The 27743-nt window shown below is 37.1% G+C and overlaps 1 protein-coding gene across 7 annotated transcripts in view; it reads left to right on the top strand.

The window, feature by feature from the left end:
- gria1a (glutamate receptor, ionotropic, AMPA 1a) overlaps positions 1 to 14719 on the top strand; it is an 86135-nt gene extending 71416 nt beyond the window's left edge. For 2 of the 7 annotated variants that reach the window (XR_012357960.1, XR_012357961.1), the window contains 2 exons: positions 5649 to 5783; positions 10978 to 11115. Coding sequence is in view for 4 of the 7 variants with exons in the window: in XM_055178188.2 (XP_055034163.1) it covers positions 5649 to 5783; positions 10978 to 11145 (303 nt within the window). In the remaining 3 variants the exon portion in view is untranslated. Of the gene's footprint in view, positions 1 to 5648; positions 5900 to 10977 lie in introns of those variants that run through there. The other 5 variants (XM_055178188.2, XM_073854280.1, XM_073854283.1 and 2 more) reach the window with 3 other exon arrangements.
- Positions 14720 to 27743: the final 13024 nt, after the last annotated feature.

The raw sequence follows: 27743 nt of genomic DNA, 5'->3' as shown, positions 1-27743 counted from the left end.
GTGTACATACTGTAAAAATGGCATTTTATCATATTTATAATTATATTTGAAAAAATTATTAGTATTTTTAATTATTATGAATTAGAATCAATATTAATTTTTTAAATGTTAAATACATTTTAATTATTATTTTATGATAGTATTATATATTATTATACAACAGTTCTTTCTGGTTCTCGAATCTGATTGGCTAAGAGCTATACGATATTGTGCTGATAACGGCACTGTAACCGCTTCACCTTTCGTATTATTCCGCCACCTAGTGAATGGAGGTCCTAAGCAGGCTCATCTCTGAATGGAAAAACACAGACGCGCCGTTTGAATCACTCTCCGTGTGTCTTATTAGTTTACTAGCTCATAAATCAGTCTGATCAGTCAAAGATCAGCGCTCTTGTATGTTACGTTAAAGTTAATGGGAGAAATGTCTTGTCACATCGTGTGGACGATTAACACTTGGAAAGAGGAATATAAACACTCGTTTTTTCTGGAGCTATATCTTTTATCAGAACGCGAAAACACCGTGGAACTGCAGGTAAGCCCCGCAGCTTTTAAATGTGGACATTGATCATTTACTTTATCGTGACGTGACTATTAAAACATGTTATGAGATATCCCCACTGGTATATTTATAAGCAGCATGCAAAAACATCTCTCTGACACTTATAAAAAAACAGTTTTGTATAGTACTGACAAGAACAAAGTTTAATAATAATAATCGAGTGCTCGTATCGCGTTAAGAATAAATGAGAAAGCAATAGTAACGTTACACAAGTATAGTTTTATTAACTTTTACCTCACGTCAAAACAATAACAACACAAAAGACACTAAATATGAATAAAAAAACAAGTACTAGTTTGATCATGACACCAAATACTGCTGATTTGATCTCATTTTGACGATCATAAACAAACAAGGCCAACATGAGAGCCAGGGAATACCTTTCAGAGATGTAGCCCAGAGAGGGCGGTGGTCAGCGGGGCGAGTGAACACTGACGTCCGCTCATGCTTTGGTTCTCATTCGTACCGAATCTCACTAAGCAAACGTTCAAACAGGCGCTATCTTTACTAATCGACTGCAGATTTAAATATAATACAGATGCATTCTCGACTGAACTAATCTTAAAACTACACTTTGTGACCAAGAAACGGTAATATAAAGAAACGGGTTTTCCGTCCATTGAGTTGTTATGAGCTTCAAAGCAGCCGAAAGTTTTACCTGTCATTCTGGCCGCCCTCAAATCCGTGGTGGAAGAAGTAGTTCTCAAACAAAGAGGCTTTTAAAATAACTCCGTTGTTGTTTTCTAGTTTTCGTTTTTCAAACGTGTGCCGTCGAACTGTTGTATAAAAGCAATATCGCTCTCGGAGTCGTGTGATATAGCTCTATATCATCACGGCTGTGATTGCCTCCGGCACTCGGCCTGCGGCCTTGTGCCTCTGGCCTAATCACAGCCGTGATGATATAGAGCTATATCACACTCCTACTCGAGCGATATTGCTTAAGTATGGTATTTCAAACATTGGCACTCATTGTTGCGGTGTCAGAAATACACAGAAGCTTTATTGTACACTTTCTTATAAAACCTACAAAAGTTGTCACTGGGACAGTACCTTTTAAAAAGGTCTTAATATTTAGGTACAGGTATGTAATAGTATGTGTACCTAAGAGGTCCCTACTGTATATGTGCCTTTTACATACAAAAGTCTACTTTTTGAAAAGGTACTTTTTTCTGAGAGTGTACTTGTAAGTGTATTCATGAATAGTGGTAATATTGTCGTGTGTACCTGATTTTTACATGTTGCATATTTTATTTCTGTCATAATTCTTTTAAAGAAATGAAGGCTTGTATAACACAAAAGTAACAGTATAATTAATGTATGCTTTTTATATTACATATTTTCTAATAGTGTAAATAATAGTATGGCTGGCACCAGGATAAAAACTCTTTTAGGTCGAATGACTCGCTCCATGATACACTTACTCTCTCTAAAATAGCCTGGTAGTACAAATGAAACTCTGGAGAGAGATTGGTCACATTGTTTTGACCGTCAGTAAGAAAGCAGCCCTTCTCTTGGTCCTCAGCCTCTGTGTTCTCCCTCCTGTCTGCCTTTGGAGTGTGCATGTGTTTGGATGCAAACCCAGTGGACAGCTGACTGTACTGTCATATGCCCTGGCCGCCACACCCCCAAAACACTAAACCCACCTGGCACTAATAGACAATGACACATTTGCCTTTTTGAAGAGAACCGTCTATACTAATCAGTTCAGGCACCCTCTTTTTATATAAACATAAAATAAAGAAAATAGCTCAGCAAAACAATTTATGAATAAACGATGTCCTTCTTTACGTAAACTTCCATGGAACACACATAAAAAATTCTGAAGAACAGCCATTCACTGAAGAGATGTGAAACGAAAGAAACATTTATTTATGAATCATTAAGGTGAGCCAGGGTGTATGCCAAGATGCCAAGTAGTACAGTAGTACAGTCTGATTCTTAGGGAAAGCTTTGAATACCGTAAAACTTCAAATAATAGCCCGGGCTTTTATTTTCCCAAACCTATCATCACACCAGGCGTCTAAAAGAGACAGGCGTCTATAAGAGACAGGCTTTTAATTTAATTGTTCCAGCATGACAGCAGGAGGTTACCACATATTACGTTTTATTTTTAATTTGAATGTGTTTAACAAATTAGTTCGTGTAATAACAACAGTCTTAAATTATTGGCAGTATAAATAAAGCAAACAATGATATGTTTTTTTATTGGTTGTTGCGTGAAATCTTACCCAGATACAACAGTGCTATTTTCTGATTGGCTATTGTGTAGCCTCTTTCTTTTTTTGTATTGGCTCACTCGACTAGAACTCTAGGGAAGACGGGCTTGATAGAGAGAGAGCAGTGCGGCCAGATACATTTTAGGCGCTGCAGCATATTAGATATGATAAATAGTGTTTCCGCGTGAGAAATACAATGTGTGGCGGGAGTGCATGCATGACAAAAGACTGAAACCCCGGCTATTATCAGCGGCCCCAAAACACTACCGGCCCACCGGGAAAAGTCCTGACTCTCCGATTGCCACTTCGCTACTGTCATCATCACCTCAATCCTGGCGACGAAGCGTGTTGTGTTGTCATATGGCGCTTTTCCATTGCATAGTACCCCACGGTTTGGTTTAGTTTGGGTCGGGTCAGCTTACTTTTGGGAGCTTTTCCATTGGGATCACTTCGTAGTACCCGATACTTTTTTTCGTACCACCTCGGTTGGGGTTCCAAGCGACCCGAGCTGATAACAAAAGTGACGCGTAAACACTGTAGTTCACTGTTTGGTCTGAGAGAATCGTCATCGGCGCCGTCATCCTATTATGTAAAATATTAGCTTTAGCTTGCTGCTGCTAGCTTGCGCTGTCTCGAGCATACATGTTGTCATCTGTGCTCTGTTTTAAGTTTCCAAACACCCTTTTAGCGATTAAAAACGTCCACAGGTTGTGAATCAGGAACACATAAAATTTTTTCCAGACTTGCAGTTTGTGGCGGCACATTCGCGACGTGCACGTCAGTATTATTTATGCTTTAATGCAACTTCATTGAGGCTCAGCGGAGCGCCGTCGACTGACGCCACGGGTGTTTGAACAGAAACTGTCATGTGAGACAGAGGTAGTTATAAACGCAATGTTCAAAGTAAACATCTACGTATTTGTGGTGGCCAATTTTAATTTTGTGGCGGACTGATAAATAAATAAATGTTTGGGAATGTACAAGGACGCTCTCTCTTGTATGATGTCACAGCCGTATGCAGCGCAAATATAACGACACGCCTATAATTCCTCCCACTGCGAAGTGATACTAAACTCAATGGAAAAGCTAACCACGCCAAAGTGAGGTGAGCTGACCCGACCCAAACTAAACTAAACCGTGGGGTACTATGCAATGGAAAAGCGCCAATAGTGATGAGTAAAGGAACGACTGCGTCTGTCACGTGACATCTACCGGTAAGCAAAAAAAACTTTAGCGTGTTCAATCTGCACCATAGAACTGTCTTAAACAGACTATCTGACGGGTTTTAGAAGATTAAATACAACCCGAAACTAAAAAACAGACCAGGCCTTTATTTGAGACAGGCGTTTATTTACCCAAACCTGTCGTCACACCAGGCGTCTAAAAGAGACAGGCGTCTATTTGGGACTCGGCTATTATTTGAAGTTTTACGGTAATTTTAAATAAAACATGTAGGGGTGATTTCCCGGACAGGGTTTAGATTAATTCAGGACATGGCCTTAGTTATATTAGGACATTAAAGAAGTTTTTACAAAAAAAAAAACACAATAAAAGTGTGCATCTTGTGACAAAACAATGGCACAGATACAGCCCTGTCCGGGAAACCGCCCCGTACTGTAGCACACTATAAGAGACTGTGAAACAATTTAGTGATTCTGTGTCCTATAGACAGCTTGCAATTTCTAGTCCTTATAGGGGCGGTTTCCCAGACAGGGCTTAAAACTAGTCCCAGACTATCTTAAATTTTAGTGTTGTCTTGACCAAAAACAAAAATATATAAAAATATAAAAATCCTGAAAATCCACATCAGTAATGTTTATTTATAAATTATGCTTTTAAAAATTACTCTTATATCTTAATTTATCTAAGGCCTAGTCCTGGCTTAAGCTAATCCCTGTCCGGGAAACCGCTTCATACAGTTATAGTAATAACCCAGCAGTTAGGTTTAAACAACCCAGGATTGGGATGAAACAACCCAGCATTGAGTAATTTGTAACCCAGCGATTCTGTTCAGTATTTGTAAGAAAATGTAAGAAATGTGAAAGAAATGTGTTACAAATCAAAACTACAAATTCAAAAGTCCTTTAGATTCATGCCATGGTCCACATGATTGCCATTCACTAATATAGATTTTGGACTGCAGTTGGTTAAACAGCTTGTGATTTAGTAGATTAAACTAGAATTAAGGGTTAAATAAATAGTCAGTCAGTCAGAGTGTCTGCTTGTGTTAGTGCATGAATGCATGTTTCTAAGTTGAAAGGTGTGATAAATGTTAATTTCCATGAATAATTTGAAGTAGATCATAGATTATAACTGTTGTGTTATAATTTTATCAGAATTTTACATTTTAAATTGTTATTAAAACTTAAATGAAAATATACTACTAGAGCCCATGTTTGAGAAAATAAATACAATTTTTTAAATTGTGTCATCATTTACTTACTCTCATGTTTTGCCTAATAAGAGGTCCCCATTCCAAACCCTTTATCAACAGGAACACAATAGAAGAGGTTCTGCATAATATTAATAACTGACAGCTAGTCACCATATACTTTCATTTAATGATTAAAACAATCAGTTCTTCTCCTTTTGTGATCCATAGGAAGTCAACAACATGAGTATTAGTAAATGATACATCAATTTTAAGTTTTGTATATTGATTTTAGCAAATCATTCTGAATTATGAATGCTACAAACTAAGTTCAAACTTTTTGCCATGTAAAACTTTCAGCAAGACAGGTTAGCTTTTAATAGATTCACTGTTTATTCATACGCCTACTGTATATGAAATCATGTGGTATTTCTGTCTATAAAAATGGTGCGTCTTTGTCTACCTGTCTACTAAAGTCTCATCATTGCTTCTCCTCCCACAGGACAAGACCAGTGCTCTTAGCCTCAGCAATGTGGCTGGGGTCTTCTACATTCTGATCGGTGGTCTGGGTCTGGCCATGCTGGTGGCGCTGGTGGAGTTTTGCTACAAGTCGAGAACAGAGTCCCGCAGAATGAAGGTGTCCGCGCGGGCCGCTCAGGCCTTTTACTGCCCTGCCTTAGACAGCAGCTACACTGAGCTGCAGAGTTACGGCCTGTACGGGGCCGACACTGTTAAGATATAAAGCACTCTAGGGTAGGAGCCTCAAGTAGCGCAAGAGCTAGGCCACATCCCGCTCGCGTAGCAGCCTAACCTGCCCCCATCTAACCGTTGCCACAGACCCAAAGCTTGCTGCCCACTGTCAGCGATCTCTTTCTTTAATTCTTTACTCTTACTATCATTCTTCTTTTCTGTTTTGGGCTTTTCATACTGAAATCCTTAACCCAGGGGCAGCAGTGCTGCTTAGGGCCATGGGTACACGTAATGCGGGATTAAGTCTGAACACGTATTACTCATGCACATGAATCACCATTTGTACAAATTTGCATTTTTGTAGTTCACACAGAGATAAAAAAAATGTATCATTTTCAAAAACAAACTTCCTTTTAAATGAACCCAGGGTTAAGTGTACTGTAGTGTGAAAAGCCCTTATCTCTCTTCCACTATAATACTCTCTCCAGGGGCGATTCTAGGATTTTCATTTTGGGGGGCTCAGCCCCCAATGAGGATATAATGAAAAAAAGATTGACCACTAGTGTAGGGTTATATACAAGCTTTATTGAAGTATTCCACTGTATTGCATAGATGGGTACAACCAGGGTGTGATTTGCCTGGGGAGATGGCGGGGATTATCCCCACCTCTGGTCTTTATATCCCTGCCTCTAAAGATTTTTTTTATCTCCAGTGGGGACAAAATTGATCTCCCCCATGATTAATGGTCATCAAACGGCCATATAAATGGCCTAAAATAAAGTAAAAATGCTACCACGCAATAGTGCAAACAACAGTAAAATTAGGAACGGAGTATTACGCTTCCTCTCCTGTGACAATAAAGTAAGTGACAGTGCATCTAGGTTGTGTCATCATTTTCATCCATGCGTGGATTTTCCAAATGTCGCCAAGCACCAATAGTCTATTTCAGCGAGAAAACAGCCAAATAATAAATGAAAAGGATTTCAAGCAGCATATCATTGTATTTTACAGGATCGTCACATCCATATTACCATTGAGGATGAGACGGCTGTAACTACCATCGTTAAAATCAAGGGAATGACACAGGAATTCAAAAAAGAGGTCAAAGTCCGTCATCAAACAGACTATTCTCTTAGTCTGACTTCTTGTTTAAGTAGGCATATACAGTGGCAGGAAGAACTGTGTGAACCTTTTGGAGTTTCATGGTTTTCTGAATAGATTTGTCATAAAATGTGATCTGATCTTCATCTGTGTCAGGGGTATTGACAAACATGATGTGTCTTAAAAATAATAACGCAAGAAATTCTGATCTTTCATGTCTCTATTGAGAACAACCAAAAAAACTCATAGTGGTTGTGGAACAAGTATGTGAACCCTTGAGTTAATGACTTCAAAAAAGCTAATTGGAGTCAGGTTTTAGCACACCTGGAGTCTGGTTAAGATAATACGTTTGGAGGTGTGGACTACAGCTACTTTGACTGATAAAAACCCCTCAAACTTTTGGAGTTTGCTCTGCACAAGAAGAACACGCTTATGTGAGCCATGCCTTGCCAAAAAGACCTTTCAGAAGAGCTACTATCAATTGTACACAAAGCTGGAAATGGTTACCAAGTTATTTCAAAGACTTTAGAAGTTCACCAATCTACAGTTAGGCAGACAATCTACAAATGGAGACGCTTTGAGACTGTTGCTACTCTACCAAGAAGTGGGCGACCAGTCAAAATGACACCAAGAGCACAACAAAGACTCATTAATGAGGAAAAGAAACAACCCCAAATGACAGCCAAATATTTGAAGGCATCATTGGAACTTGCTAACATCTCTGTTCATGAGTCTACAATACGTAAAACACTGAACAACCAGGGTATCCACGGCAGGACATCACAACGCATGCCACTACTTACTAAGAAGAACACTGCTGCACGCCTGATGTTTGCAAAAGAGCACATTGACACTCCACAGCGGTATTGAAAAAATGTTTTGTTTACTGATGAAACTAAGATTAAACTATTTGGAAAAAACACACAGTGCTATATCTGGCATAGAAAGGGCACTGCATATAATCGTGAGAACATCATCCCAACTCTAAAGTATGGTGGAGGAAACATCATGATTTGGGCCTGATTTGCTACATCAGGACCTGGCCACCTTGCAATCATTGAGGGGAAGATGAATTCTCAAGTATATCAGACAATTTTTCAGGATAATGTGAATGTCTGTATGTCAGTTATAACTGTGTAGAAGGTGGTGATGCAACAGGACAACGACCAAAACACCAGAGCAAGTCCACAACAGAATGGCTTTAGAAAAACGAAATCTGCCTTTTGAAGTGGCCAAGTCAAAGCCCAGACCTCAACCCAATAGAGATGCTATGGATTGACTTGAAGAGGGCCATACACATGAGACGTCCCAAAGAATACGACAGAGCTAAAGTTCTGCAAGGAAGAAGGTTATTGCTGTCAATAGGGTCAACCAGTTGTTAATTCTAAGGGTTAACTTACTTGTGTTATTTTTTTTCATACACATTGTTTGTCGATACACATTGACTTAGATGACATTTAACAACAAATGTATCCAGTAAACCATGAAATTCCAGAAGATTCACACTTTTTCTTGCCACAGTTTAGCCTTTTTATTGTTATATTGAGAGTACATTGCATTTTTTCTATTAAATAATAAGATGTTTGACGCAAAGCATAAAGAAGGAAGCTAGTCAATGCAGTAAACGTAAACCTCACTCCCCAACCTCAAAAAGTGCTCTAGCGACAGACGTTGGAGCTCTTGGCCTTTAACCTTCTTGTTAGAGCATCTGACTCTCATGCCAGATCACAGCGGTTTGAATCTTGTTAAGGGCGGGTGTGAGTAGGACTGGTTACATTTCTATACATATTTTATTTCAACAGTTACTGTACAAGCAATAGCTTAAATACCCTGAATAATCAATATAATTTTTTCCATAAATAAAAATATTTGATCTTTTCACAAATCACACCCTAAGTACATGAATGACTTTTGAAATATGAAATTTATAGGGGACTAGACCGATCACAAATTTGTGTACAGTTTATTGAGCTAATAGCAAAACCTTTAGGGGGGCTGAGTAGAAGGCTAAGGGCCTGATCACACCAAAAGCGTTTATGGCAGTTGCAGTCGCCTTTTTTGAATGATATTCTATGTGCAAGGAGCGTTTGCGCGCTGTTTGTGCATGCCGAACGCCTTGCGGTTTTTGCTGCAGCAGGTGCTTTTGAAGGAGCGCTTAGAGCGGAGAAGCGCCTGACGTCATTTGCGTCTTTTCATTGTCCAATCGAATGAGTGGAGAGGCGGGCCTTACATTGTGTTGAGGAAAGTTTACAGTTGCTTTGAAGAACCAGACTCTACTCGCTCACTCTCTCCTGCGTGTTTGTGCACCTCTCACCATCAAACAAGGTCAGAGCAAGCGCCCTCTTTTTAAAGTTTCTGCTAATATGACAGTTAACAGCAAAAGAGCGCTCACGCTTCAATATTTGATTGACAAGACAGCTGACTCGGTGGTTGCTTAGCAATATAAAAAGCCGCGTTGCAGTTTCCAAGCGTTTAAAGCGCATTTGGTGTGATTAGCTCCTAAAGCTCCCCAAAAAATGGCCTAGCAACGCCCATGTCTCTCTCTGCTCTTTCTCTCTCTCCTAGCTGCTCTTTCCATAGACTAGAGTTTTCTTTACACACATCGTCTCTCTGTTCATTCATAAGGCAGAGCAAGTGTTCCCCCGAGACACTGCAGGTCTCTGTTTATCACCATAACTCCAAAAATAGTCTGTCTAGACTGATGCTAACACACCATCAGTCAGCTCATCTGCTTTATAAAATACGGCCAGCGTCACTTCTTACCTAATGCACTTTTGCTAATGTTATTAATTTGAAGTGTCACGTAACAATATATCTTATAAAATAATATCTAAAAATAAGACTGACCCGATATATGTCAGTATTCTTGTGATCAGTATGACAGCCAGTTACCCAAAGCATGCTTTGTAACCAGTTTACCATGTAATGGTATAATAGCACAGATTAATATAGATTCGTTTACATTTAACCGGCAGGAGTCACATTTTACAGCTTAGACAACTATTCTGCCTCCCTTTTACCTCCCAGCGCATTGATGTGTATCCTCAATGAAATCGTTCCCAGATTGGAAAAAGCGATTAAAGGGGGTACGTCATTAGCCCTGAAATCAAATCCACTGGGTGTGACTACAATAGTGAGGTACTCTTCACAATAGATGCAATTAAACAGTGACATTTCTCTCTGGACTTCCACGCCGCCAGAGAAAATTAATCTTGTGTTACATGCTTATCAAATCAGTTTATTGTCTCCCCACATGTCAGAGATGCTTTACATTGTCAGCTTGGTTTTGAGGGCCTTAATATGGTGGTCCTGCAGGGCGCAACACAACAGCTTTAGCAGAGCAATTGAAAGTTGACAACACAACAGCATGTGACTACAACACAGAAGCTTTAATGTAAAATTTATTTTAATTAACAAGTCGTTTTTGAATAAAACGCACAAAAAAATTATGGGTAAAATGGCATGCAATGGTTAGGGTTTTTTAATTGCAATAGTGAGCTAACATTGCAGTGTTATGCCTAAATGGTGTTGTTGTTTCTAGAGTTGCATCATTTTTAGAAATGCATTATTAAAGTGCACCAAATAGACTAACAAGTCAGACAAGCATGCATTTAAAAATAATGATATACTACAAAAGGCTCTTCGCAGTGATGCAATAGAAAAAAACATTTTAAAATCTAAAGATCCTTTTCCAAACAAATGCTAGTATTTATCCAAGCCACACACACGTTACCTTTACGTGTTGTTTACTTTTATTGGCTTTGTAAACTGCTATGTTGTAACCCAGTAGAACCATACCATACAAATACATTATAGCCAAGACACATACAAGTTGTACGAACTCAGCACAAAGGATAAATAACAAAGCTTTTTCTGAAACTAATTATCCAGTCATAACATAACAAATCATTATATGTGCATACTCCATTAGGCAGATGCTTAAATCATCTTTTAATGTCTTCTACTAAAATTAAGTATCTGTTAAACACTTCTGCACATATTTCCATATTCCGTCTAACACTGTTGTGTCTCCATCCCAGCAATCCATCAACGACGCCATGCGCTGCTCCACCCTGACCCGGATGAGCGGGAACGGCAGCGGGGGGGAGAACGGGCGGATCGTCACACATGACTTCCCCAAAGCTGTGCAGACGCTGCCGTGCATGAGCCACGCGGCCAGCATGGGCCTGGGAGCCTCTGGCATGTGACCGGCTCGACAGAGCGCCACGCGTCACATGTAACGCATGGACCTCCCGTTCACCTGCCGTCTGCCCTCATGTCTGTCTGCCCGCAACAGACGCACAGTACTGCCAAAATGCACTCTATAAGACTTCGTAGTGGACAGCCACCAATAAAACTCTTTTTTTTAAAAAAACAAAACATTAAAAAAGGGAAAAAGATGTGCTGCAATAACAAGCCCATGGGACTTTTTTGGGAAAAAGATGTTTGTGTCATAAATTTAAAAAAAGACAAAATGACAAGTCTTGTGTCTGATTTGACACTCGCTTGCGCCGTGCCAATATTATAAACCTGTTTACTTCTGTCTGAGTGTGCAATATTTCAGTTTATATCAGTGTTCAGCAATGTTGTCTCTTACTTGATTTTCTTCACAAGGATTAGATCGCACAGAGATGTTTTTGCACAAATATGTTCTATAAAATGGCAAATATATTATTTCCTTGCTCGCTAAAAAAAGCGTTTAAATAAGCTAATTAGCTTTTTGCTAATTGGTCAAATTTTGTTAATTTTTATAGATCCAGTGTCCATACCGAAAGACAACTTTAAAGGAAATGTTCACCCAAAAATTTTAATTCTGTCACCCCAAACCTACAACTTTTTGAAGAATTTACACACATACCAGTTCATGACTGTGAAAAGCGCCTGTTACCAAATTAACACAAATGTCACATAAAAATGATCCATGTGATTTGTATTTGCATTGTGAAGCCATATAATAGCATTGTGTAAGAAACACATTTTATTATTCCTCAAAAGCAAAAAAAAAACCAAACATTAAAGTTAATAAATTTTTGGGTGAGTTCTCCCTTTAAAACCTATCACTCTGCATACTGAATATTTTGAATAACATATCAGCTCATTTAAAGGAACATGCTTACATTTTTGAAATTTGGCTTGTTCGCCGTGTCCCCCAGAGTTGGATGGGTCCATACATGCCTTTTTCATCTCCGTGCGTCTTGTGGCTCTGTCTGGCGCACTGCCCGCTGGCTTGGCTTGGCACGGGGACTGGAGGTGGATGGCTCCGGCTGGCATGCTGCTCCCTTTGAGTGACAGAATAACACCAACATTTTCCTATTTATATGTTTTGATTTGTATAGTCACAACTGCTACTTGGGCCAGTGGTAAGGAGCACAGAGTTCGCTCAGAGTCACTCCGCCCGAGTAGCAGTGCTTCGCCTTCTTAGAATATAGTTCCCTGTATGTATACTGTTAAAATATTGCTGTGTCTCATATCGCCTTGTTATTTGTACACAATGTGACTATACAATTCAAAAATGGGAAAATGTTGACGTTATTTTGTCACTTGTGGGGTGAAGTGTGCTGGCTGGACCCATTTGCTTCCGGTCTTTGTGCTGGGCTAGGCTGGCGGGGGGTGCGTCGGACGGAGTTGCAGGACGCGCGGAGATGGGGGGGGTATGTGTGGACTGGTCTGGCTCTGGGTGATGGGGCGGGTGGGCTGAGTTCCCAAAATGTGGGCGTGTTTCTTTAACAACCTGTTGATAGTGTAAATACTCTGATGTAAATCTGAATCTGAGTAAGGGGTAAGTTTGATTTGTTGTCGATCAGTAGAGCATATCTGAACTTAGTTATCTTGCTCTGTGATTTCCCACCTCAAAGACCTTGCATAGCTGCTACGCCTCGTTTCAGGCATCATACCTCATCTGAGATCGGAGATTTGGGAGTAATCCATCACCCGTTTGATCACTTCATTGGGAGCTCTCCCAGGGAGGACGCCTTGGATTTACCCTCCATTATGGGCGCCATATTTAAATGTATTTCATTTAGCTAGTAGTTTGTCCCCAGCACAAAGCACCAGAACTCTGAAGTTAAGCCATTGTGAATACATTTTGAGAAGATATTCTTTAATATTGTTACAATGATGATTCATTTACATGGTTTATGGATCTGCCCGTTGTTTAGATGGTACATACAATTTACATATTCCTGTATTAAAGATTATTTTGATAATTTGCTAACGAGGCTTTTAGCTACAAATAGGACCGTTTTAGCTGTTTAACACTTTCTACATCCATCTGATTTTCTGTGTAAAAACAAAACGTGTGCCGGTTCTATGTGGGCCTATGGTACATGTGACTTGAAAAAGGTTTTCAATTCAGACTACAGAATACAAATACTGGTGAATATAAGCTCTTCTGTCCTGTATACACACTGTGCAGCATAGTTCTTCATGAGATGATGTTTGTGGAGATATCATTGATCGGTTCCTGGGGTAAAGTTGACCTTTCAGAGCTCTAGACTTTATCACTGCAGGCTTTCAAAACATGGCTTCCAGCTCTGTCTATTCAGCCTCCTTCTGCACACTGCCATTGTTACTCACAAACTCAACACAAGTCGCCATATTTCTCTGACTTTCCTTTACAGTTTCACGACACGTTTTATTAGGCACAGACCACCGCAGTCATTTATGAACTCGTGTGAGAGCAGTATTTTATAAGCAGTAAAAGATTTGTAAAGTTCAAGTGGGACGTTTAACATTTATACCGCTGTGAGATTTTGAAGAGTTGATTGAATCGGTGTTTTACACATGCTGAGGCAATGTAACGTGACATGGATATTCACTCTGATAAGGATGTTGATTTTCATTCGTTTGGAGAGAGAAATCTGGTTGGGTTTTTTTGTGTTTCTGCTATAATAATGTTAAACGATATGTCTTATTTTGGGAATCTTTTAATGCAGAATTTATCATTTGTACTCATTTACTTCTTGACAATTACAGTCTTGACTGTTTAATTTGGGACTTTTTTGTTGGTTCGTTTTAATTTAGGGGTTTTCTGTTGATAAGGGAGATGTGATTGGAAAAAAACTATTGGAAAATATGTTCAGTCAATAATGAATAAAGAAAAATAAAACTTTTTTAACCACTGTCATAGACAGTAGAGCTCAGTTTTTGCCTTATATTGTTAATCGCATTATATATACACTGTTAGAAAATATTGTCCCAGCTGGCAATTGGGTGGTACCCTTTAAAAAAGTACACCTTTGAAATGTTTATATTAGTACCCCAAAGGTACATATTAGTACCAAATGTATACCTGTACCTAAAGGGTACATTACACTGTAAAAAATTATATAATATAAACATATATTTTTATGTTCTTTTAACAGATTAAGTTAAACAATTTCAACTTGTTTTTCTAAGTTACTTACATTTTGCTTAATTAAGTTGTTTAATTTTGATGCTGCATTTTTTTACAGTCCTTTTTAAAGGGTACTGCCACAGTGACAGCTACAGTATAGGGACCATTTTTGACCCTGTACTTCTGACAGTGTTCCTGTTACAGTTTGGCTTTAGTTTTTTGTGTCTAGTTTATCGTGTTGATTTTCTTTCTCATTCCCCTGTTTCCATGTTTTTATTGTTTCACACCGGTGTCTTGTTTAGTTCATTCATTATTTCTGTATTTATACCCCTGCCTTGTTTCTATTCCTTTGTCAGTGCTTGTTACATTTAATGTTGTGTTGGTATGCTATTCTTCTGTGTATGTATCCGTGTTTAAGTTTCTAGTAAAAGTAATATATATTTTCATCATCGTTGTGCCTTGCCTTTTTCACAGACTGATCTCATGGAAAGTCATGTTATAGTCACGAAAAATTTGATAATTTTATTTTTGTCCATGGCACGAAATTCTGTTTTTTCATGCCTTGAGCACAAATGTATTTTTTGTGTCACTCGACCGAATTTCTATAAATGTTTTTTGTGTCCGTTTCACGCCTTGTTTTCGTGTCATTTTATGCATTGTTTTATCATAGTTTTCTTACCATTGTCTCTTGGGTTGGGGTTAGAATCACTTTTTTGTTAAATTTTTACCAACTCTAAAGGTACATTCACTTGGGGAGTAAGCATTCACGCATGAAGGAGGGCTTGTCTGAAGCATGGCCAACAGCCAATCACAGTGGCCGCAATACATGCTCCGGTCTTCCATAAACGTAATTGGCTCACTCTGCCTAAGTTATAAGGCAATCTGATTGGCTGAAAAGTTGAGAAATGTTCAACTTCTGCCGCAAGCAACAGCAGTGACACGGCACTGACAGATCCACAATTCAGTTCGGCAATGCATGACATCACCCATTAAAAGTGAATGGGCAGCGTTAACACTTACACGTGTGAACATAATGTGTGAACTTACACTCCAGGTGAGAATAGTAGAAAACCATGTAGATACCAATACATAAAAGTACATTCTAACCCAAACCCCAAATCTAACTCCAACCCCAGGCGACAATGATTTAAAAATAGGAAAGAAAAAGAGAAAACAATACATAAAATGACACGAAAAAGAAAGTCGTGCCACAGACACGAAAAACTATTTACAGTAATTCGTGACACGAAAAGACATTTGTGCTTAAGGCACGAAAAAAAGCTGAATTTTGTGCCATGGACACAAATAAATTAATCAAATTTTTCTTGACTATAACACGACTTTCCATGAGATCATGTTGCTTTTCCACCACCAGTACCCTTAATTATTAGTTATTACTTAACAAGGCCATCTCTATTGGTGTTTCCAACTGTACATCTCCAGAGCTTGATTTGTTGTATTTGTATTACCTATGGGCATCTCGCACAAAAATCCACAGATGTAACCAGTCAGCAAATGTTGCCTCAAAGCCTGTTGATTTTAGGAAATAATAATTCTTTAATCTTTCTCCATTTAAGCATTCCTGCAGCGACAATGGAAAGATTTAATTGGGATGCCCTGTGGTTGTAATTATGGAGGTTAACAAAATGTGGAAACAAGAAACAGGTGTTTGTTTTCTCTTTTTTTTTTGTTGGGCCTGATGCCAAACATTTTTTTACTACATTATCAAACAGATGATACATCTGTCAGAAAGAAAATTTTGTATCAGTGAAAGATATCTGAATATCATTTATTAACATCTACATTAAGCGGTAAAAGGCCATTTTTTGCATTAGGATAATCATTAGGAGCTAAGTAAGCTGGCATGCTTTGAAGTGTTATACACCATGTCACAAGGGAAAATTAATCATTTGTCTGCTGTCAAGCAATGAAATCTGTTTTTTTTTTTGTCTTTTGTTTTCCCAGCGGTGGATAACAAAGTTTAACCTGTTTACCTTCTTTGATCTTCACAGAACATCCATCATTTCTTGAATATTTTTTTTCCTTTAGGCCTCTGAAAACATTTATAATTTTGTGTAAATGCTGCTGGCAAAAGTACACTTACTTGCTGTACCTGCTATGCATACAAAACCATGGTAAAGAATAACAGATATTCTTCGTCTGAGCACTTGCCCTATTTTAAAAGTGTGGGTCTGCAGGAAGGCAAAGTATAAGACCGTCTCCATTTTGAAACCGTATGTCTACTCTGTTTGATTGCTCACACTATGACTATTGCATTGTAATGTGTAGTGTGATTGTGTGGGCCTGAGCAGCATACATAATGAAGACAAGATGTGGGCGCGTGACGGCATAAGAGGATCCGTGACACCTGCCACTGTTTGCCGCAATCCTACGCTCTTTCTTTGCTATTCTTCTGCCACTCCTCTCTGTGTATTGAATTATTTCCCATCAGCCTGTTGATCTTACTTCAGGCTGCACAATCATATCATAACCCCCTCAACCGCAGCTGTTTCTATCAAAGCAGAGGGTCCCAGTACATCCTGTATCCAGCCCAACATCCGATTTGTGGCAACACATCACAGCGTTGTTTCCCTTACAAAGGCTTATGTGGAGCTCTCTGCTGATGAATTAATGATTGTATTAGGTTTGTTAAATAATAAAGAGATCCACAATCTGCAATTCTATGGGTTCTCAGGAACAAACAGGTGTACTGTATATAACAAGGTACATTGTAAAAAAAAGCTACTTTGAATTTTAACCTCCTAAGACCCGAGCTCTGGTTTGGCTTGCATTTTAGATTTCTTCCAGCTATTTGGGGTTAGGAAGAACCAATAAATATAATAACAAATATTTTTCTTTAAACATGAAGTGTAATTGTCCGTGTTTGTGTACAACAGGTTCCAGTTACACAGAATGGTAACACTTTATTTGAAGGGTTGTTCATAAGACTGACATGACACCTTCATAATCATGACATGACACGTGTCATGAACATGAAGGAGATTTTATGTACATTTCTGACAACTGTCATTAAGTGTCATTTGTTCAATTATGTAATTTTTAATGCAAAGATGACATTGTTTTAGATGTCTTTGTTATGACAACTTGACATAAACCAATAGATTATAACTTGTCATAAATCTGTCATAAACATGACATAGTAGAATAATTATCAAACTACATAGCTTTATAGGTTAACATTACATTAAACTGTTATTTAAATGTCATAAGATGTTAATACTCTGTCAAATAATTTTATAACGGAATCATAAAAATTTTTCTTGACCTCAACTACAGTGGTACAAATTAAACTTGTCATTAAAATGTAAATAAGTGTTAATACTCAACCCAGTCTCACGAAATGTCGTACCTATAGCCATGTAATTTTTTATTCTTTTTCGTGATACTGTCACGAATTTCCGCGTTTTGTCCCATTTTCTTACCATTGTCGCTTTGGTTTACGGTTAGATTTACATAAAATGACATCCTTACCCAAACCCAACTCTAACCCTAATGTCAGGCAATAATAAAAAAATATAAAAAAAATCTGATTTTTTTATAAACCAATACTTAAAGGGCCATTTTATCGAAAGGAACATTAATATTTATTGAAAGTGGGTCATATTTGTAGTCGAAATGTAACATAAATTTAGAATTTTGTGCCTATTTGACTGAGAAAAGACAGAACGTGACTTTAGAGCACATTTGTATGAAAAACTACAACTCCCACAATGCACAGCTCTGCAAGCCACTCCCATTAATAATTTTCAAGTACTTAAAAAAGGGGTATGCATATTAAATGTTTATTTATTTTACCGATTTTCTTTTTGTCTCTTGTTTACTGTAATTACATCTGTGTTATATCAGCCTCATTGCTTTCACATATACATATAAAACACCGCTCAGATATGCTATTGTGTACATAAATGCCACGTTAGTATAACAAAGAATATTGAAACACTCACTCTAGTCAGACGTCCGTTTATCCCTGCATCCTCCACACAAACGCGCCCCCTAAACAATATCTCCACAGACGCGCTGCCTCAGCTCTTGGAGCTTGTGCTCGTAAGCTGAAAAACGTCTTTGAAATAAGCACACGCAAAGTGCCCGGAAAAACATTCACAAAACAAACATTCATATCCTTATCCTTAAACAGAAAGCACACAGCGAGAGTCCGTCCAAGCTTATATACTCCGCAGCGCGTCTGAATGTCAAATAATTTTTAAATACCTTAACAAAATGCAACAGACACATCAAAAGATTATACTTTACTTTATATATGTGCACAATACATAAAAAACGGACAACTAGCAGAACTTGTTCTTTCTTACTTAGGGTTCTGAAATTTTCTGACATAAAAGAAAAAACGAACAAAATATTTAATACATTTAATTAATTAATTTAATGTTATTAAACTGTTTTTGCAGCAATATGAACCCAACGCTGCATGGCACTGTTATAAAACTATATGACAGAGTCAGTCAGTCGGTCAGTTATGTTGTCTTGGTAATTTTAAGTTGTCATGACAAGTTATGATGTATTGGTTAATATCAAGTTGTTATAACAACGACATCTCGAACAATATCATCTGTTACGAACCCCTCAAAAATTGCTCGTAAGGGTAGGGGTTCACGTCAAATAAAAAGGACACGCGAGGCAAAAAAAACATTTAACTGTTTATTAATTCCGCTGCACTCACGTGCCACGGGCAACTACTTGTAAAGTTTAGGGCAAAAGATATTTTCAATCCATTAACCAAACGAAAACACAGAACAACCAAAAGGAAAAAACAAATAAACACACACAGCTTTTCAGCGACGGCTAGACATCAGGACGCACACAGAGCTCAGTTCAACACAGCGGGTTGATCAGCGTATGTTTGGGCAAGTAAGAGCGATCCCCTAAGTGTGCGCCACGCTCGTGTAGAGCTAAAGACTGTGGCAGTGGCAGCCTGGCGACTGGAGTTCAGATGGAAACAGCACAAAACTCAGCACCTCTCACACGTCCACAATCTCCACCCTGAACGTCATAATGGCTGCAGGTGTGCAAGGGCGTGGCTTCCCCTTGGTAAAAGAATTAACCAAATCAATACAAATGGAGAAATACACACCACACATTATGATTATGAAGGTGTCATGTCAGTCTTATGAACAACCCTTCAAGTAAAGTGTTACAGAATTAAATATTATGGTGCAAACAATAAAAAATTTGATGTCCACGTATTTGGACACACCAGGTTTACGAGGTTAATGAACTTTGCACTTAAATCTTAAAGTTTAAATTTAAATTAGCTGTACAAGTCTTAACTTAATATTTTATTTTTAGACTATACTTTAATAAAAGGAAAGAACACATGCTTACTGTACACACACACACACACACACACATGAATGAGATTAAAAAGAGAGATGTACATTTTTCTGTTGGCACATTAGCGGCTCCCACTGTTCTGCGGTCTGTGCAAAGAAGTAAATCCCGTTAATCAGGCTCAATGACATAAACAGATCCCCTTCCTTTATCCTCCTGCACCACCACGGGTAATGCAAAGGAACCACACTGAAGTACTCAAGATTTCAATTCTGTCCTTCAATGATGCCCTTGGCGGTTTAAAGGACAGCTTTTGATCTCATCCACATTTCCTCTCTAAAGGGAAATAAATGAATGAAACGCTAGGCTGTGAAGCCAAAGTTAAAATGAAGGCACACTGTCTCTTTCTCTCTCTGCGAGCTCGTCCACCATGGGTGAAGTGTTGCTATTGTGTATAAAGCGGAAAGTCACAGGGGTAAGATGGATGGTGAAGTTAAATGAGCAACGCAGGGAGCGGGGAGATGTATGGCAGCGCACATGGAGTGAGACGGAATGACGGATGAATGGATTACAGAGTCACAGCAGAGCCTTGCTTGTCACCGTCGAGAGAGAAACAGGAAACAGCCAAGCTGGACAGCTTAACCGGACCTACAGTCTGTTACGAAAGCGACCGAGGACATCGCAGGGAAATAACATCTGTGAAGGCCTCCCACTTGAATGCAGGTTTTTAAGGACTAAAGTTTGCTGCACTCTATGGAGTGTGATATTTCTCATGTTTTGTTCCTTAATTCAAACTTTTAAGCATGTCACTGTGCATCTTTTGTTTGGGTAAGACTTTTAGACTTGAAGATTTCACAACTAAATTAATAAGTGCATATTTTCTGGCATTTTTTCATCCCAAACAAGTCACCTATAAAGAAGGCCAGCAGTTGTGATGTTGTGATAAGACTACAACTTTGACAATGCTTATAATTAAAACCTACACACTGCAGAAGACACATGCAAACATATGCATTAAACACCAACATGATCTCACAAAGTTCCGTGGGATAGTCACGGAATTTTTTGCTCATTTTTCCGTGAGATTCTCACGGATCTCCGCATATTTCTTTTCCGTGGCATTCTCACGGATTGGTTACTTCTCTATTATAAGTAATATGTAGGCTATAATTATATAGTGACATTATAAGTTACACAATAAAGACCTGTTGTAGTGCCTCGAAATGCATAGCAACAGGAAGTTGGAGGATGTATTGCTGGGCTCCTCCCTCTTTTAAAATAGCCAATAGTGTTTAGTTTTCCTTTTAGTTTGGAATCTGATAAAAAGCTGAAATTCAGAATTATGTAAAATAAATACTGATCCATGCTGGCAAAAGTAAGAGTGTAACACTTTACTTGAAGGAGTGTTAATAAGACTGAGATGACACCTTCATAGTGTGAGGGAGATTTTGTGTACATTTCTGACAACTGTCATTAATTCGTTCAATTGTGTTATTTGTAAAGCAGGGATGACTGTTTGAGATGTATTTGTTATGACATTTTACATAAACTAATAGATAATAACTTGTCATAAATCTGTCATAAACATGACATAGAATAATAATTATAAACCTTAAAAAACGACCTAGTACCTAAAACTACCTAATTCCGGTATTTAACACTTTGAGTCTCATTTCTGGTTTGTTTTGGATGAACTACAGTGATGGACACTAACATTTTGAGAATGGGTCGTGTCTTGACTTTTTGACTCGTTTAGAAGCGTCTCTTGACTGCTTCAGAATGGAAGTCAAGGGCCATTCACAAACATGTCATTAAAACAACACTTAACGTTCATTTTCAAAACTGTACTACTCACCGAGTGGTTTGTGGTGCTCGTTGATGATTAAAAACAAATATATCGGCGCAATGTATGGATTCAATCTGTGTTATTTGCTATAGTGGAACTATTTTTTCATATACCTCACAACCACACTTCCACTCTGTATTTGAAGAGTTTCGTTGCAAAACAAGATAAATCCATTTTTTTTACATTTTTGTGAAATCATGTTTATTAATATATTATCATGTTATTATTTTGTTTTATGGTGCTTAAGTTATAAAGGTTTAAATCAAAACAAACCAATTGATATTAATTGGAATGCACAACCAAAAAACGAGATTTCTGAAAAATTAAAAAAACGGATTTATCTCGTTTTGCAACGAAACTCTTCATTTGAGTCTGAAGCGTTAGCACACTAAAAACACCAAATAAAAGATGACATAAACTGTATTTCGCTACACTACTTGTTTTTAATCATCAATGAACACCGCGGACCGCTCGGTGAGTGGCACAGTTTTGAAGGTGAACATTAGGTGTTGTTTTAATGACATGTTTGTGAATGGCCATTGACTTCCATTCTGAAGCAGTCAAGAGAGTCAAAAGACCCGACCCATTGTCAAAATTTCAGTGTCCATCACTGTAGTTCATCCAAAACAAACCAGAAATGTGACTCAAAGTGTTAAATACCGGGATTATCCTTTAACATTACATTTAACTGTCATTTAAATGTCATTAGGTATTAATACTCTGTCAAATAGATTTATAACTGCGACATGAATATTTTTCTTGACCTCAACTAATGTGGTACAAATTGAACTTGTCATTAAAATGTCATTAAGTGTTAATACTCTGTCAAATAATTTTACTTTAACAAAATGCAACAGACATGTCAAAAGATTATACTTAACTTTATTTACATGTATGTGCACAATACATAAAAAACGGACAACTAACAAAACGTACACAGAGGGTTCTGAAATGTTCTGACATACAGGAAAAAACTAACAAAAAATGTAATTAATTAATTTAATATAATTAACTGTTTTTGCTGTGATGTAGACCCATTATTGTGCTGTTTTCATTTATTTTAAGGTGGGGGGTTTTGGGTTTCCAAATGCAATAAAAAAAAATTTAATTTTAATTATTATTATTATTATTATTATTATTATTATTATTATTATTGGATGATTGCTTTTATTTCTCTAACACCTGGAGCTGAATAATATCCATGTCGCTGTTATAAAACTATTTGACAGAGTATTAACACTTAATGACATTTTAATGACAAATTATATTTGTACTACTGTAGTTGAGGTCAAGAAAAATATTTGTGATATTGTTATAAAACTATATGACAGAGTATTAACAGTTAATGACATTTTAATGACAAATTATATTTGTATCGCTGGTAACAAGTGGTCAGTTATGTTGTCTTGGGAATGTCAAGTTGTCATGACAAGTTATGATGTATTGGTTGATGTCAAGTTGTCATAACAAAAACATCTTAAACAATGTCATCTTTGCATTAAAAATGACATAATTGCATGAATGACACTTAATGACAGTTGTCATAAACGTGCATAAAACCTCCTTCATGTTCATGGCACGTGTCATATCAGTCTTATGAACACCCCCTTCAAGTAAAGTGTTACCAGTAAAAGACTAAGTTTTGGTTCATACAGTACATAACCATAATGCTCACACATTCATACTAAAGGCCAAAAAAAGCTTTTTTGATTTCATTGGGAATTCATTTGATTTTATTGAAATCTAGCTGATTTAGTCTATAGACCCTTTCAAGGTTTGTAAACATTGAATGACTATCGGGTGCGCGCGCAGCATGGGGTCAAACTGTTCATACCATTTATGCTTTCTAGTTTAATCTAACACGGCTGAAAATAATGACTTACCTGAAATCAAGTGAGCATTACAAACACAAGCCTCTTTGATCTTTGCATTGTGCAGTCTGCACATTTAATTGCTTGCAGCCACAGATGTTTTATTTTTTGTTTTTGAGATTCTGCAGGAATCCCAAAAAACTTAACTGCAGACCTGGTGCGATTTTCACAGCCCACGATGCAAGTAGGCATTTTTGACGATACCGAATAATATGCAACTCAATCTGCTGTAATGACTTTTCTGACCCCGACATGCGCAGTGGGAACCGCCTGTGACGTGAACCGTGAAGGGGTCTATTCTGTCTGCTTGCTTTATGCAACATCTCTAGTATACAGTACATGCAGCACCATCCAATGCATTGACTGACTCACACGGTTGTGTAATACAGTATTTATAAAATCTGGAGAGGGTGGGGGACACATCTGTTTTGAAGACACATCTTTTTTTATGTTTTATAATTAGCATGTTGAAAGAAATGTGTCTAAATGTAGTAAAGGCCAATCTCATATATAATTTATTGGTACCATCCTAATATTCTCAAACCATACTTTACTTAGCAAACAGAAAGCGTCCTTTGTACTTTGACTGTAATGTGAATGTTTAATACATGCGCACATTTTAATTTCAATAAACAGCATTTCTAACCTTGAATAATGGATTCAGCGCCGGCAAGAGTGATCGGTGAACCTTGATCTGAGTCTATTGAAGTTTAATATCATTCTGAATGTCATGATTCTTTATGGCACAGACACATAATCTGATCTATGTGTAGGTTGGGCTTGTCATGTTAGATGTGCTCCAAAACACCTTTAAAATGAGATAAATTTCTGCTATTTGGCAGAAATGAACAAAGAGAAAATGTGGTTGAATAGATATGTTATTCTTTATTGCATTGGGATACATTTAGATATTAGATTAGGATTATGTAAAATCTAAATGGATATTAGGATACATTAGAAAAGTAAGCCATTCAGCTGATCCATTACACGTGGATCTGGACTTACACGTGCACTAAAACATGCTCCATTAAAACATTCTCAGGAAAGCTTTTCCCAAGGAGCAACAATCTGATGTCCTCTAAGGGTTTTGAGTGGTACATCGTAGACACAGCAGAACAAGCTTTTCCACTTCCTGATCCTTAAAACACTGGGAAGCAATGAGAATCGAGTACCTGTTTAGCACCATTGACTGCACCATTGGCTGCTCCTGAACTACACAGACCACTGCTCCTGATATCAAACCCAGCCCCCTGATTCAGACCTGAGTTAAACCAAAAGTTCACCTAATTTTTTATCATCAGTTAAGTTGAGTTTGATACGATGTCTGAATGTCTTTGCTGAACATAAAAAAAACAATTTTCTCACTATACTTTAAAGATATATCTCACATAGAAAGCAGCCAAGTGACTCCTTTTTCATTGCCACAGAACATGTTTTTAAATAGGCAGTCATTTAAGGTTTCAGTGTTTTATATTTTGGCACAGCATTCTACAAATGTAAAGTAAATTAACACATCCCAGAGTTAAATAAGGCATTTCACAAGACTTTTTAATATGTAAAATAAATCTTTGGTGTCTTCGGAGTACATATGTGAAGTTTTAGCTCAAAATATCATATAAATCATTTATTATAACATGTTAAAATTGCCACTTTGTAGGTGTGAGCAAAATTTTTTTTGGGCGTGTCCTTTAAAATGCAAATGAGCTGATCTCTGCACTAAATGGCAGTGCCGTGGTTGGATAGTGCAGATTAAGGGGCGGTTTTATCCCCTTCTGACATCACAGAGGGAGCCAGATTTAAATTACCTATTTTTTCACATGCTTGCAGAGAATGGTTTACCAAAACTATGTTACTGTGTTGATCTTTTTCACATTTTCTAGGTTGATAGAAGCACAGGGGACCCAATCATAGCACTTAAACATGGAAAAAGTCAGATTTTCATCATATGTCCCCTTTAAACTAAATGTAGTTATAACTAAACCCATAATTAATCTTGTTGGACACTTTTGACATTTAAATCTAGTGTATTGCTTGTCACTCGCTCTCATTGCAGGCACATTATTCTTTTCCCTACCTCAATTTATGGCCCGGTGGTTCTTTAAAAAAAGAAGAATTTTTATATTCACAAGCATCCACTGGACCATTGCACTGGAATGCAAATGGCCTGGCTGCAGAGAGGGAATGTGTACCGGGCTGCCATGTATTATTGTGATTTTTTAAGACATGGCATTTTTGATGATTATTCTAATCCCACCAAGGACTTCTTAGCCTGAACTTTCCTTATCGCTCTCCTCCAGTCATTTTCTCATTAAAAGGTAATCATAGGCCACCAGCTTTAATAAACCTGCAAGTTTTCTTATAAAATTGAGAAATTTGTGTGTTCTTGATATGATTTATTTTCATCATTTAAATAAAAAAAATTTTTTACTCAGAATCTAGTAATTTACCAAACATAGGCTATGTACAATATATTGATTTACACGGTTTCAGCAGAAACAACATAAACAAATGGCTTTTGTGGAGTAAACGCAACTTCTGCTAGACTTCCACATAGAATCAGTAACAAAAGTCCTTTTACAGTAGTTTATTTCTGATAACAAGGGAAATAAATGACAAGTAAATCACATTTGCTATCATATCTAATAAGTATTAACTATTATACTGAGCTAACGTTACTGTATAATATTAAATACAATATAATGTATAACAATGTTACATGTATACAATTAGCTACATGTCCTTGAATTCTTGCCTCACTGCCAAACCTCTCCACACAGTTGTGATCCATGCTTATCATTTCCCTTCGTCTTTAGCAAACCCAAACGCTTTATTTTCAACAAGGTATTTGTTTTAGAGATCAGTTTAGCCACTAGCCAGGGCCGGGTTTCCCAAAAGCATCGTAAGGCTAAGTAGATCGTAAAAACGATCGTACGAATCATCTTAGAATTACGGGCTGTTTCCCAAAAGCTTCGTAACTTAAGTTGCACTTGAAAATCGTAGATCTACAAGTGCTCTGGAGTAATCGTTCATTCATAAGTGCATCGTAAGACAACAGAGTTACAAGGTCACCTGCAGGACAACCAGCAAATTGCACTCCTGCAATGACGATAATGTAATGTTTTAAATGTTTATTTATTTATTGGGTTCTTCTTTGTTTATTTTATATTAAATATATAATATAATATATTTAAAATTCAAATGAGAAATCAAATTTAAATGACTAAACATAAATTAATAAAGAAGGAAAACGTATTTTGTACAAGTTGGTAAAAGTTTTTTGTATTTTGGTAAAAGTTGGTATAGCAAATTGATAAATGTTTCATACCGATTGCTGCTATAATTCATCTAAACATTGTTTTGAAGGGAAATGGCATCTAATTAAAGAAACCAAATAAATATTTACAGTACAATGCAATAATCCATAATAATTAATAAACATAGATAATAAACAACAAATAATAATAATAATCTAAACTATAATAGAAACGCAGAAGGCATTTCGCAGTGGGACGAGTCCTAACTAAATACGGAAAAGAATATTTAATAAATTATTAAAACATTTAAAAAGTCATTGAACAATAATGAAAATATATTATTAAAAATATTAGTGCACATCGGCTGAAGATCATTAGCCTAAACAAGCTTCTGCTACAAATTCGAGTCATTCTATTGGTGACATTTCAGCACTTGACAAATGGATAGCGACTCGTAAGTAGCACTTAAAACCCAGCTGCGAGTGATTGTTTCACGTGCATCTTTGGGAAACGCACGTAAATGAACAACGAATGTTCGTTAAGTAGCTCGTAGAAAGCGCTGTTAAGTGCTAAGTTCAATCGTTATCGGGAAACCCAGCCCAGACCGATTAATTAACACAGAACAGAAGTTCAATGAAGTGACGTTAATTATTTTGTGTCCGTATGGTTCAATTAAATGTAAAAGGGTTAAAATTTCAAAATAAATTTGCAGATTACTTGCATACCTTTTTTTTTTTTGAGGACCAAGTCTAAAATTTCTGGTTTTATTTCATATTGAAAAAATATTTGGGGGATAATTGCAAAAATGTGGTGTAACCAGTCTGTGTCAACTGGTGTAACTAGTATTTTTTTAAATGAGAATATAAATATATTCATAAAAAATGTGGAATAAAATATATTCAGCTAGTTTAGTGTAATTTAGTGTAAAAATGTTTTTACATATACAGTATTTTTTACATCATTTGTCAAATATTATTTAGAGCTGTTTTCAGCATTTGTCAGGACAAATATTACAAAAACGCAATACAATTTACATTTAAAAATAACTAATAAAATTATATTTTAAAATGATTTTTTTTATTACGCTTACATGCCATTAAGGTGGATAAAATATTTAATATTTCTCATTCTTTGGTGCAATTGGCGGTTACATTATTTGACATATTCAGGTCTATTCAGTTTTAAATTTCAT

This window comes from Misgurnus anguillicaudatus, chromosome 16 (assembly GCF_027580225.2).
Source record: "Misgurnus anguillicaudatus chromosome 16, ASM2758022v2, whole genome shotgun sequence".
In the NCBI taxonomy this organism is placed as follows: domain Eukaryota; kingdom Metazoa; phylum Chordata; class Actinopteri; order Cypriniformes; family Cobitidae; genus Misgurnus; species Misgurnus anguillicaudatus.
The sequence above is the reverse complement of the archived record's forward strand: the minus strand, read 5'-3'. Positions and strand labels throughout refer to the sequence as shown.